Genomic DNA, 12,845 nt, shown 5'->3' with positions numbered 1-12,845 from the left:
GCAGGATAGAGAAAGGTATTGAGGGAACACTCACATGGTCATTTATCTGCTTCAAGATTTTTATACGACTGTTTCCTTCATGAGACTATGGAAAGTCTTCAGATTAAACTGAAAAACGTAAAATACAATCAAGTGCATGGACGCTGTAATAAATGGTGCTGAAATTTTTGTTTTGGTCATTTGGATAAGAAATATATGAAAAAGTAAAACAACAGAAAAAGATGGTACTTTAAACTCAGTTTATCTTATAATGCTGCATAGTAAATATGCTAATGCAGAAAAATAGAAAAATAATTACTCCTAAATTTAAAGAAGTTATAAATTTTTTGTTATTATTCTTTATACATTATTCTTCAGGCTTGGCTATCATAGATCATTCACTTAAAAACAGAAGAGCTAAGACTTTAAGCAAATCTGTGAATCCACACATGTTAAAATCTTTAGAGGGCTATTTTAATAATTAAAAACACCCTCTTCAATATACATACTTCAGGCATACATATTAATTCTACACCTTTACATGCATGAGTATCACGTGAATAATGCTACAAGATTTGGCCTGATGACTAGATTTTTATCACAGAAAGAATTCCATTGCTTTTAAATTATTCAGAGTCTAACAAGGCCCCACAAAAGAGCTAAATAAAAAAACTACCAACAAAAACCGATGTTTTCTCTTGTCTAAAAGGACCTTGAGATATAAAAAATATCTAACCTAGCTTTTAGTCCACAAACTAAAAAGATTTTACATCAGAAGTTCTGATAATTCAGATAAACATACTAAAATAATAAAGACAAATCAAGAAACCCTAAAGATAGGGTTCTAAATCAATATTTCTGAATTAAAGAGCAATATTTTTAAATACCAATATACAGTTGTTCATAAAACATAGTTTCCAAATATACTGGAAAGAGAAACTGGAAATTACGTATATATACATAAACACACAGACAAGATTAACATGCTTATTTGCGGGGAAAAGTCTATATAGCTATAATAATGTCTTATTTTCTTCCATATGAAGTTAAATGTATCTGCTCTCTCATCATAGTTATATTTTTCTCACATTTAAAAGTCAGTATACTCACAATCATCTTATTATATGTTCATGCCTAACATTACCATTAAAATTACTGTAGAAAATTAAATCATGTTCAATGTCTTCTCGAAAGTAATGTATTTCATCCACGTATTTCTTTATGAATTTGTTCTGCTGCTTATATTTTTTAAACATTTATTTTCTAATGAAAAAAACTAGAAACAGTTACAATATTATAAAACATTACAAATATTAGAGTTTGCAGAAAAATCAGAGTATTCAGTGATAACAATGTTATATTTCAGACACTGGAAACATTCTATTGTTGCATTAAGCCAATATGTCACTATTGATTTACTATATCAATAATATGCATATACTTCTAGGAAAAGGAATAATATTCTAATGGTGATAGAGAAGTAATACTCTAATTGTGCTAATAAAAAACTTTCTAAATAAAATGAAATTCATATCACTAGCCTTTAACATGGAGAAGGCAATGGTACCCCACTCCAGCACTCTTGCTTGGAGAATCCCATGGATGGAGGAGCCTGGTAGGCTACAGTCCATGGGGTCGCTAAGAGTCGGACACGACTGAGCAACTTCATTTTCACTTTTCACTTTCATGCATTGGAGAAGGAAATGGCAACCCGCTCCAGTGTTCCTGCCTGGAGAATCCCAGGGATGGGGGAGCCTGGTGGGCTGCTGTCTATGGGGTCACACAGAGTCGGACACGACTGACGTGACTTAGCAGCAGCAGCAGCAGCAGCAGCAGCAGCCTTTAACAGAGGATATTTGAAAAATATCTTTTTCCCTCTATTTAAATATAAACTTCTCTTCCTTCTATTGAGCTTCATGTTCTTTTCTTTCTCCTTATATTAAAATCACAATTTTTCAACTACAGAACTCTGACCTCTTATCAATTAATAATTGATTCACTGAACAAATTACTTTAGCACATTCCTAAGTATTGTGTTTCAGGTTCTGGTGAAAAACTGTTCATGGTTCTTAGAATTTTGGAAGGCTCAAATAGGACTAGATCCCACTTCATTAGGATATTAGATTCTTATGTTGCTATGCTACTAAATATAGGACTTCCCTGATGATAAAGAATCTGCCTGCAATGCATGAGACCTGGGTTCGACCCCTGGGTTAGGAAGATTCCCTGGAGAAGGGTATGGTAGCCCACTCCAGTATTCTTGCCTGGAGAATTCTATGGACAGAGGAACCTGGCAGGCTATCGTCCCTGGGGTGGCAAAAAGTCAGGCATGACTGAGCACTAACACTTTCATGCTACTAAATATAAGAACGCTTTGCTAATAAAGCATAATGGAAAAATATGTATGTGTGTATATACATATATATTAATTCATCTGTGTGTGTGTCTCTCTCTCTATATATATACATATATAACTGAATCACTCTGCTGTACACTATAAACTTATACTGTAAATCAACTATACGTCAATTAAAAAAGAAAAGAATGATCTGAAACTATTACATTGTTAATCGGCTATACTCCAATACAAAATTAAAAGTTTAAAAAAAAAAATAGAATGGTTTGAGACAGGACTTCTGATTTCACCCAAACACACAAGTGCTCTTTCTTAGTAAAATCACTTGAGTGTCACAGGGCTGAAAAGGAACACAAGAATTTATCTGCTACATAAAGGACTGCATTCAGAAATCACATGATTAGCAGAAGGCATTCATGCAATTCTTCTGGCAGGTTTGGTACCTTGAGTTTCTCCTACTCCACTGTAATGACTACTCTTTTGTATTGTTACTCATAAAAATGCAAAGTAACTGGTTATTCAGTTCTTTCTAATAATCCCAGGGGCTCCATCTGTGAGAACGTGCAGAATTCCGCATCGCTCCTGTCATGCCAACCCATTCTGCACACGTCACATGTATTTATCTTTCCGCCTGGAATGCCCTGGAGTCCTCTCATTCTTGACCTTAAAATGTATCCTATAATAAAGCCAAGTGTCACATACCCAGTAAAGACTTTTCTGACTTCATCAACAACAGTGAGCCACTCCCTTCTTCTATGTACTGAGATATAAATACAAATGTGTACATTTTTTTTCTCTTGTTCACTTAACCTCCTCCCAACAACTGCAACAGCAGGTACTACTATTGTTTCCACTTCTAACATAAGAAAACTAAGGCAGATAAGGTCTCTCTGATTTCAAAGTCCATCAGTTGCTTGTTTGTTTAATACATATTCCATTTAGCTCCACACTGTATTGAGATGGTTGTCTGGTTGCCTCCATTCTCTGGGTTCCCTGATGACAGAAGGCAGAGATCCTGTCTTATTCTTCTCTGTGTGTACAGTGTCTGGCACAGAACAGATACTCAACAAATGCTCAATAAATGATGAATTGAATGAACAAATGAAACGTAATTACCTTCAAAGTCCTTGGTGAAGAAAAGTTCGTCCCCTGCTAAACATTCTAAAGATACTTCTGTAAAAAGTTATGATAGCGTGCTGATTTCATCTAGCGAACGTTTTGTGAGTGGGTAGCACATGTGATGTGCTTAAATATCAATGAGACACTTTCTTGCCCTCAAGAAACTTAATTCAGCAAGGCATAGGGATAAACAAACAGCTAATGACAACAATGTATGTTCTACTTTTCCTTATCCCCCACAACTTCCCCTCTTTAAAGGAATCTCATTCTTTACAGATGTTGCAATACCTCATAGCTCTGGGTCAGAGGGATGTAGATCCATCAACATAAAAAAAAAAAAAAAGAAAAAAAAGAATCTCCACAGATCTCAAAAACACAATCTTTTGAGGCATTCGCAGTTAAATCAGTAGTCATTTAAGTACTATGTTAAAGAAAAGAATAAAATCAAAGACACATTAATACTACCCTAGCACTTTTTCAGTTACTAGAGATAACACCAGCTTACTAGAGCTGTAACATCAGTAACATCAGTTATTAGAGATTCTTTACCAGCTGAGCCACCAGGGAAGTCCAAGAATACTGGAGGGGGCAGCCTATCCCTTCTCCAGGGGATCTTCCAGACCCATGAATCGAACCGGGGTCCCCCGCATTGCAGACAGATTCTTTACCAACTGAGCTATCAGGGAAGCCAGAGATAACACAAGAAAGCTAAAAACATGGGTTTTAGAGTCAGAAAGATCAAGATATCTATCCTAACTCTGTCTCTCTCTCCCCATGCAGACCACAGGCAAGTCATTTTCTCTTTCTGAGCCTATTTCTTACCTGTAATCTAGAAATAAGGAGATTTGCCTTCAAGAGGTCTTGTGACAGTTAAAAGAAATAATGTATGTAATGCTTGCCACACCGAAGGTGCTAGTTTTATAATGTCTGATCTAATCTAGATGCTTCTTGAAGGGTTCTGGTTCTAACTGTAATATAACAATACTGCTGGCCCTGATGTCGACAACAAAAAGCGTTGACCAAATGAAAGGTACTTGAAAAAAAAAAAGTCACTTGAAAAAAGACAAGAGAGTCTCAGGTTTCTAGATGGTGTGGATATCATCTGTCCCTTCTCAGCATACATCCTGCAAATCCCTTATTTGGGACTTTTTCTGTGAAAAACAGAGCTTTATTAATTATTTCTATGATTAGATCTAAACTAACTGACATGTGTTACTCAATTAACAATTCTAATTTCCACAAAGAAGATTCTCTGAGTTGGTGAGAAAGAAGAAAATGAATTATATACGATGTCCAGGAATCAGTCCTGGTATATAAAGTCCATGCAGTGTTACATTTTGGTTTTCCAAGTCATTTCTCAACTGTTTCTTTTAACTGATTTTGCAAAACAAGTAAAAACAATCAAATCAAAACACTTTGCTTTCCACCGTAAATCTAATTTATAATCTACTTTACTTAAAATATCACATTTACTAGCTACTGGTACTTGAAATCCACCAGGGGAAAAAAATGAATCTGACACAGACTTTACCCTTTGTACAAAATTAACTGACACAGACTTTACCCTTTGTACAAAAATTAACTCAATATGAGTCATATATCTAAAAGCAAAACACAAAACTATAAAACTTTTAAGGGGTAGGAAAACAGGATTAAATCTAGGTGATCTTGAGTTTGGCAACAAGTTTTTAAATACAACACCAAAAGCCTACGCATAAAACTGATAAGTTGGCCTTCATTAAAATTTAAAATATCTGCTCTGTAAAGACGCTGCTAAGAGAACAAAAAGACAAGCCACTCTAGAAAAATACACTTGCAGAGTAAGTATCTGATAGAGCACTTGTACCAAAAATATATATAAAGAATTCTTAAAATCAACAATAGAAAACGGGTCTTCCCTGGTGGTCCAGTGGTTAAGAATCCACCTTACAATGCAAGGGACACAGGTTTGATCCCTGGTCCGGGAATTAAAGTCTCACATACCGTGGGGCAATTAGGCCCCATTGCCACAACTACTGAGCCCTCGCACCATAAAGCCTATGCTCCACAACGAGAGAAGCCCCCCAATGAGAAGCCCAAGCACTACAACTAAAGAGTAGCCCCCAGTTGCCACAACTAGAGAAAGCCTCTGCGTAGCAAGGAAGACGGAGCACAGCCAAAAAGAAAACAGATCTATTTTTAAATGGGCAAAAGTTCCTAACAGACATCTCATGAAAGAAATATACAGATGGAAAATAGCATATGAAAAGATGCTTAACGTTAAATGCCATTAGGGAAAGGGCCAATTAAAGCAATGAGATATTACTGTGTGCTTATTAGTACGGATAAAATCCAAAAAACTGATAGTATCAAATGTTAAGACGGATGAGCAGCAATGGGAGCTTGCATTCACTGCTGGTAGAAATGCAAGATTTACAGTTTCTCTGGAAAACAGATTGATAATATGTGACAAAGCTAACCAGAATCTTACCACATGATCCAACAATTGTGTTCCTAGGTATTTATCCAACTGATCTGAAAACTTTGGTCCACACAAAAATTTACCCATGAATAATCATAGCAGCTTTATTCATAGCTGCCAAAAATCAGAAGCAAGCAAGATACCCTTTAACAGATGAATAGATACAAACTGTGGATACATCCATACAATGCAATATTATTACACGATAAAAAGAAATGAACTATCAAACCACAAGAAGACATGAATGAACCTTCAATGCACATTCCTAAGTGAAAGAAGCCAATAGGACAAGGCTGTATGATTTTAGTGATATGATATCCAGAAAGGGCAAAACTATAGAGAGAGTAAAAAAAAAAAAAAAAAAAATCAGTGGCTGCCAGGGAGAGAGGTTAAGGGAGTGATATGTGAAACACAGAAGATGTTGAAGTGTTGGAATTATTCAGTATGATACTTCTGTAGGCAAGTAAATGAAATTACGCGTTTGTCAAAACCCACAGAACTTCACAAAACAAAGAGTAAAACAATATATGTAAACTTTTTAAAAAACACTTAGAAGGTGTGGGGATCCCAAGATGGAAGTTAGGGTGTGACAGAAGTATCTACCTGTATCATACATGTGTGCAGCAACCTCCCTTAAAAGGATGGGAGGGAAAGGAGTGGCATCTCGAAGGCTGAGTGGAATCTGTAAAAGGGATAGCACATAAGCACTGTGCTCTAGTTGATGAAGCTGTTTCCTCCTCTTTCTAAAGAAAGCACAGGTTAACAATTTTGGTATTGTTGTACACACATAATGGGTTTGAACAATTAAGTGAATGGATGGCAGATGGTGAGAGCCAGGTTTCTTCTCCCTGTTAGAGTGAATTTACAGATCAGAGAGGAAAGAAATCCAGAATGATACAGGTGGTAATGGATTAGGCAGAGTAAGAGACAACGATGTAAACTCATATTTAGCTTAAAATAGATATGCATGTGGAGGAGATGGCACTCCAGTCCATTATTCTTGCCTGGAGAGTTCCATGGGCAGAGAAGCCTGATGGACTCCAGTCCATGGGGCTACAAAGAGTTGGACTGGACTGAGCACATGCACAGACACACATGGTTACATAAAGAAACATGCTTAGCTAAGTACATATACAGGCATTTGTATATACACACATATGCATTCCCTGCTGTCCCATGAGAGGTTCTAGAAGTAATGACACCTCAGTAGCAGCAAGAATATCTACAATCTACAGTCTGTGATGATCTAGAGGGGTGGGAGGGAGGGGCATATATGTATACATATAGCTGATCCACACTGTTGTACACCAGAAATGAACACAACATTGTAAAGCAATTATACTCCAATTAAAAATAATAATAATTTTTAAAAAAAGAATACCTAGAACCCAGATCTTGGCTTCTAACATCATTTCCCAAGAAGATGAAGCAGATTCTTTCTGGCTAACCCTAGGGCTGGGGCAGGAAACAGAAATACAGAAGATAATCTTGGAGCATCTTTTCATGTCAGAAAATAAGGAAAGATTTTTTTTTTAAAAACCTTACATTAATAGAGATGTCATTTCTTATATGATATTACACATGTTTCAATGCCATTCTCCCAAATCATCCCACCCTCTCCCTCTCCCACAGAGTCCAAAAGACTGTTCTATACATCTGACGAATCGTCAGTCCAGGTTCGATGCAGGATACAGAATGCTTGGGGCTGGTGCACTGGGATGACCCAGAAGGATGATTCGGGGAGGAAGGTGGGAGGGGGGTTCAGGATGGGGAACATGTGTACACTCGTGGTGGATTCATGTTGATGTATGACAAAACCAATACAATACTGTAAAGTAATTCACCTCCAATTAAAATAAATAAATTTAAATTTTTAAAAATAGATGTCAAAGGAAGACAGGAACCAACTGAAAGAGCTCACAGTGTCCAAAACTGAAACAATTTGGGGGACAAAATAAAGCAGTATTGGATTCCAACCCAAAGTACAAAAATACCCAGGAGTCCAGACCAATATAGACAAATGATTGAGCAAATTAATAAATGGAGTGTGTGAGTGAAAGTTGCTCAATAGTGTCCAACTCTTTGCGACCTCATGGACTATACATACGGTCCGCGGTTTCCTCCAGGCCAGAACACTGGAGTGGGTAGCCTTTCCCTTCTCCAGGGGATCTTCCCAACCCAGGGATCAAACCTAGGTCTCCCGCATTGCAGGGATATTCTTTACCAGCTGAGCCATATAGGAAGCTCAAGAATACTGGAGTGGGTAGCCTATCCCTTCTCTAGGGAATCTTCCTGACTCAGGAATCAAACCAGGGTCTCCTGCATTGCAGGCAGATTCTTTACCAACTGAACTATGAGTGAAGCCCTTAATAAATGGAGGCAAGAGACAAATCTTCCATGCAAAAAAATTTCAAAAAGTGTATATAAATACAGGCAAGAAAGAGAAGCATAATTCTCCACTTCTTAAGTATCGGCTGTTCACAATGACTTCCTTCTAAGAAAGAGCATTAAAAGAAAGAAAAAAGAGCAATCTTTTCAGTGGAGAAAACTAATACTACTGCAGCCAGGTGATCAAGATCAATATCAACAGTGATAAATCATGTCTGATAGTGAAAGTGAAGTGAAAGTCAGTCGCTCTGCTGTGTCTGACTCTTTGCGACCCCATGGACTATACAGTCCATGGAATTCTCCAGGCCAGAATACTGGAATGGGTAGCCTTTCCCTTCTCCATTGGACCTTCCCAACCCAGGGATCGAACCCAGGTCTCTCGCATTGTGGGTGATTCTTTACCAGAGATCGAACCCAGGTCTCCCGCATTGCAGGCCAATTCTTAACCAGCTGAGCCACGAGGAAAGCCCAAGAATACTGGAGTGGTAGCCTATCCCTTCTCCAGCGTAACTTCTCGACCCAGGAATCAAACCAGGGTCTCCTACATTGCAGGCAGATTCTTTACCAAATGAGGTAGTAAGCACCCTTTACATTATGTGATAAAAGTAGCACTGTACCTTAGTGATCTTCCTCTCAAAAACCCAAAACCTCAATCTGATGAGGAGAATATTCGACTAATTCCCATGGAGGGCATTCTCCAAATACCTGACCAGTACTCCTCAAAACTGCAAAGAGCATCCAAAACAAGGAAAGTCTAACAAACTGTCACAGCCAAGAGAAGCCTAAAGACATGTGACAACTAAGTGTAATGTGGCACCCGAGAGGACAGGTCCTGGAAAAGAAAAGGCACGTTAGCTATAACTAAGGAAATCTAAAGTATAAACTTTAGTTAATAATAATGTACCAATGAGCTTCTCTGGTAGCTCAGTGGTAAAGAATTCGCCTGGCAATACAGGAGATGCAGGTTTGATCCCTCTGGCAGGAAGATCCCCTGGAGAAGAAAATGGCTACCCACTCCAGTATTCTTGCCTGGGAAATCCCAAGAACAGAGGAGCCTGGCGGGACTATAGTCCATGGGCTGCAAAAGAGGCGGACAGGACTTAATGACTACACAACAATGTACCAAGATTGTCTCACTGATGCAACAAATACTAATGTAGGATAGTAATGAGAGGAAACAATATGGAGGTATATGAGATGTCACTTTACCATCTTCACACTTTTTCTATAAATCTGATCTAAAAAACAAAATATGTTTTTAAAAATACCAGTTAAGAATGTATCTAGAAAACACTGAGGAGGCTGTAGTAAGGCATGGAAGAACCTCACACCTTCCATGGATACACTAAACCTCAAATGTTTACAACTATTCCATTACAGGATTTTTCTGAAGAAAATATTTTCAATCACTAACAGCTGCAAACAATTTCACACAGGAATTCCCTGCAGGGATGTACCCTAAGCGAAGTACTTAACTAAAATTAAAATTCTTTTTCCTCTTACATACCATTGCAGATGTCTGAAAGTTTGTAATTATCATTAACTTGTGTTGCCTTCTGATGACCCAAACATAGTTGTATGCTTAATACAACTCCGAAAAGCTGACAAACTTTATATAAATCAAATCAGTGCTAAAATATCCATCTGACAAAACTTCAAGCATCTAAACCAAGACCTTAAGAAAAACCATCATCTTTTATTCTGGATACTTTTAATGTATTTCCTTATACACGTCGTGGTTCAAGTGAGCTGCTGCAGAATTAAAGTAGATAAATGAAGAAACAGAAGAGTCTGTAGAAGAAGAATAAAAAGTAGTGGGTGAGGATTTCCCTGGTGATCCAGTGATAAAGACTCTGCTGCCCCACTGCAGGGGGAGGCATGAGTTCAATTCCTGATTTAGGAATTCTGAAGATTCAAAGATTCTGCATGCTGCATGACAAAAAAAAATTGTAAATTTTTTAAAAAAGTTAAAAGTAGTGGGCGAACACAGGTGTAAAATAATGAAAGAAAAGGAACAGATTACTATTTGAAATGTACCACATAAAATCACTGAAAGGAAAGGGCAGGAAGCCTATGTCATAGCATTAATAAAAAAAAAAAAAAAGAACTGATATCTGAAAAGTATTAGCATAGACAAAAAAATTGAAAGCAGGAAAATCTAGAGATAAAAACAAAATTAAAATCTTTACATTTGATCAGAAACAAGCCAAGTGTTCAAAATCTGGAATTAGATTCCCAACAGGGAACAAACAAGAATAAACCATTTTGAAGAAACTTCATGCTAAATACAACTTAAAATATTCCCCCAATATTAGTAAAAGGATGAAAATTACTATATAATGATATTCAGTGACACTGAAAAGTGGGAGAAAAAAGATTACAATGAGGATGTATCAAATATTGTGATTTATCTCACAACACTGGAATTAAAAGCAAATTATCTTTCCTTTTCTTCTATGAAGAGAATGACTTGTGGAATTTTTAGAAGTCTTAATTTCTGAATTCTGCACTAAAGGCAGTCTATAAAATGTTATTACGTTTGTGATACATTCTACCCTACCCTTTACATGGCAAGTCTACAAAGTGGGTTATTTTTCAAATTGCCAGGTAAAAATGTGAGCCCATGACCAAAAATTTCCCACACCAGCTACATAAGAACTATAGTAATATGTCCAGAAAACTCCAATTCCAAATAGAAAATAGGTGAGAAAGGACAACACAGTCTTTAATTTTCAATGACCACATGATCTAAATTACCGGTTCACACTTCACACAACCCAGTTCCCTGTAGAAGAATGGTATCCTTTCAATGGAAATACATTAGAAGCAATACACAACACAGCTACTTTGCTATATGTACATAAAGAAGACTTCTAGGAATCCCAATTCTTCTATTTCCCCAAGATAAAGCCAAAACCCAAGCAGTCACATGCGTCTCAAACCAAGTTTTATCTGAACTCTTCAGATATTAGCTATTCCTCTTACTATCTGAGGTAAGGACTGAAACCGTCAAAAGAAAAGCAATAATACATTTCATGGAAATACATTTTATAAAGGTGAATTCCAATTCCTAATGCTCTACCGCTCTTGACGCCTAAAGGGTTCAAATCCTCACACCTAATACATTATCCTACCGCCAAAGAGAGTCCAGCGAGGCTGTGGGTACCATGGGGAAAGGATTTGACAAACAATGCAAGGGAGGGGACGATCCCTGGCAAGATTCTGCATACAGGGAGTCCCTGAAAGGAGAGAAGAAAGTGAGAGCGTAGGAGGAGCGGGCAGGGTCTTGGAAACCCACTCCGAAGGCATTTACTGACAAAGACCCCAGAAGGGCCGTCTTCCCAAAAGTAAAATGGTAAGTGAGCCGAGTCAAGCCGCTAACCAAGGAAAGTCACCAGGAATTAGGAGTGACAACTACGCACGAACAACGTGCTCTCTCGAAATTGGAGGGGTATGCGATGGTGGGATCTTGTTGCAAAGTGTCAATTGGAAAAGACCACACACACACACCCCAATGTGGGGATGGGGAGGGTAGCTCTATGAAAGCCCAAGTCTCAGACGAGCCGGGAGAAGAATATTCGGTCCTGGAGTCGCCCAGAGGACCAGAGAAACGCAGGTGTACCTGCGGAAGCTCAGGTTACCGGGAAATACGACAAGGACCGTGTGCGTCTCCTCCGCCCACCCTGCCGGAGCCCCGAGCGCGGAGGGCGGGCACCGGCTCGGGGCGCCCGGGACCCGCGCGCGGACTCGCTCCGGAGGCAGCGCCCTAGCACACCTGGCTCCCGACACCAGTTGAAAGCAGTCAGAGTGAACGAAGGCGGACGCGGCGCCTGGCACCGCTCCATCTCGGCACACAAAGGCGGGTTTCGAAAATCGACGGGAGAATCCGGGCCGCGGGACCCCGGTAGGCTCCCTTCTCTGAGGGGCTCTTACCTCGGATCCGCCCTCGGGGCCGTGGCTTCCCCGGAGGCGCCTCGAGCCCTCACCAGGCGGGAGGCGGCCGGGAGAAAGCCCCCGACCCGGACCGCTCCCTCCCAGTCCTCCGCCGTCGGCGCCCGGCCGAGGAGAAGCGGTCTCCCGGGGCGAGCTCAGCGCCGGCCTCGCGCTCGGCGAGACCGCCTCGCCCGCCGCCGCTGCCGGGGAAGTCTGGAGCTGCACGCCCGCTCGCCAGCTCGCCCGCCGAATCGGCCGCGCGCCGCGCATGCCCAGTTCCCCTGCCGGGAGCGAGCCCGCGAGCGCGCGCCGCGCGGCCCCGAGCCCGGCTCCGCTCTCCGGGTCTTGGCGGCAGCCGAGGCGCCGAGTAACTGGTAGACCCCAGCGCGGGAGGCGAACGCGCCCGGAGGCTGGGTGGGCGGGAGAGGGGCGGTAGGAGAGAGGGCCAGGCACCTCGCGGAGCTATCAAGATCACGATCAAAGTCGGACCGAAGTTCTGAGCCGCCGACGGGTTTCCAGAAGTGCCCTAGCAGGACCGACTAGCAGCCAGGAGGCGCTGGAAGGGGAGGAGAGCAAGAGGTTTGCCCCGGGCAAGAGTAGATGCTCCGG

The 12,845-nt window shown here is 40.2% G+C and overlaps 1 protein-coding gene across 2 annotated transcripts in view; it reads right to left on the bottom strand.

The window, feature by feature from the left end:
* EPS8 (epidermal growth factor receptor pathway substrate 8) overlaps positions 1 to 12,506 on the bottom strand; it is a 212,605-nt gene extending 200,099 nt beyond the window's left edge. For both annotated transcript variants that reach the window (XR_008199334.1, XM_052639440.1), the window contains exon 1: positions 12,237 to 12,506. Coding sequence is in view for 1 of the 2 variants with exons in the window: in XM_052639440.1 (XP_052495400.1) it covers positions 12,237 to 12,506 (270 nt within the window). In the remaining variant the exon portion in view is untranslated. The remainder of the gene's footprint in view (positions 1 to 12,236) is intronic.
* Between the last annotated feature and the right edge of the window lie 339 nt (positions 12,507 to 12,845).

Source organism: Budorcas taxicolor, chromosome 5 (assembly GCF_023091745.1).
Source record: "Budorcas taxicolor isolate Tak-1 chromosome 5, Takin1.1, whole genome shotgun sequence".
Lineage (NCBI taxonomy): Eukaryota > Metazoa > Chordata > Mammalia > Artiodactyla > Bovidae > Budorcas > Budorcas taxicolor.
The sequence above is the reverse complement of the archived record's forward strand: the minus strand, read 5'-3'. Positions and strand labels throughout refer to the sequence as shown.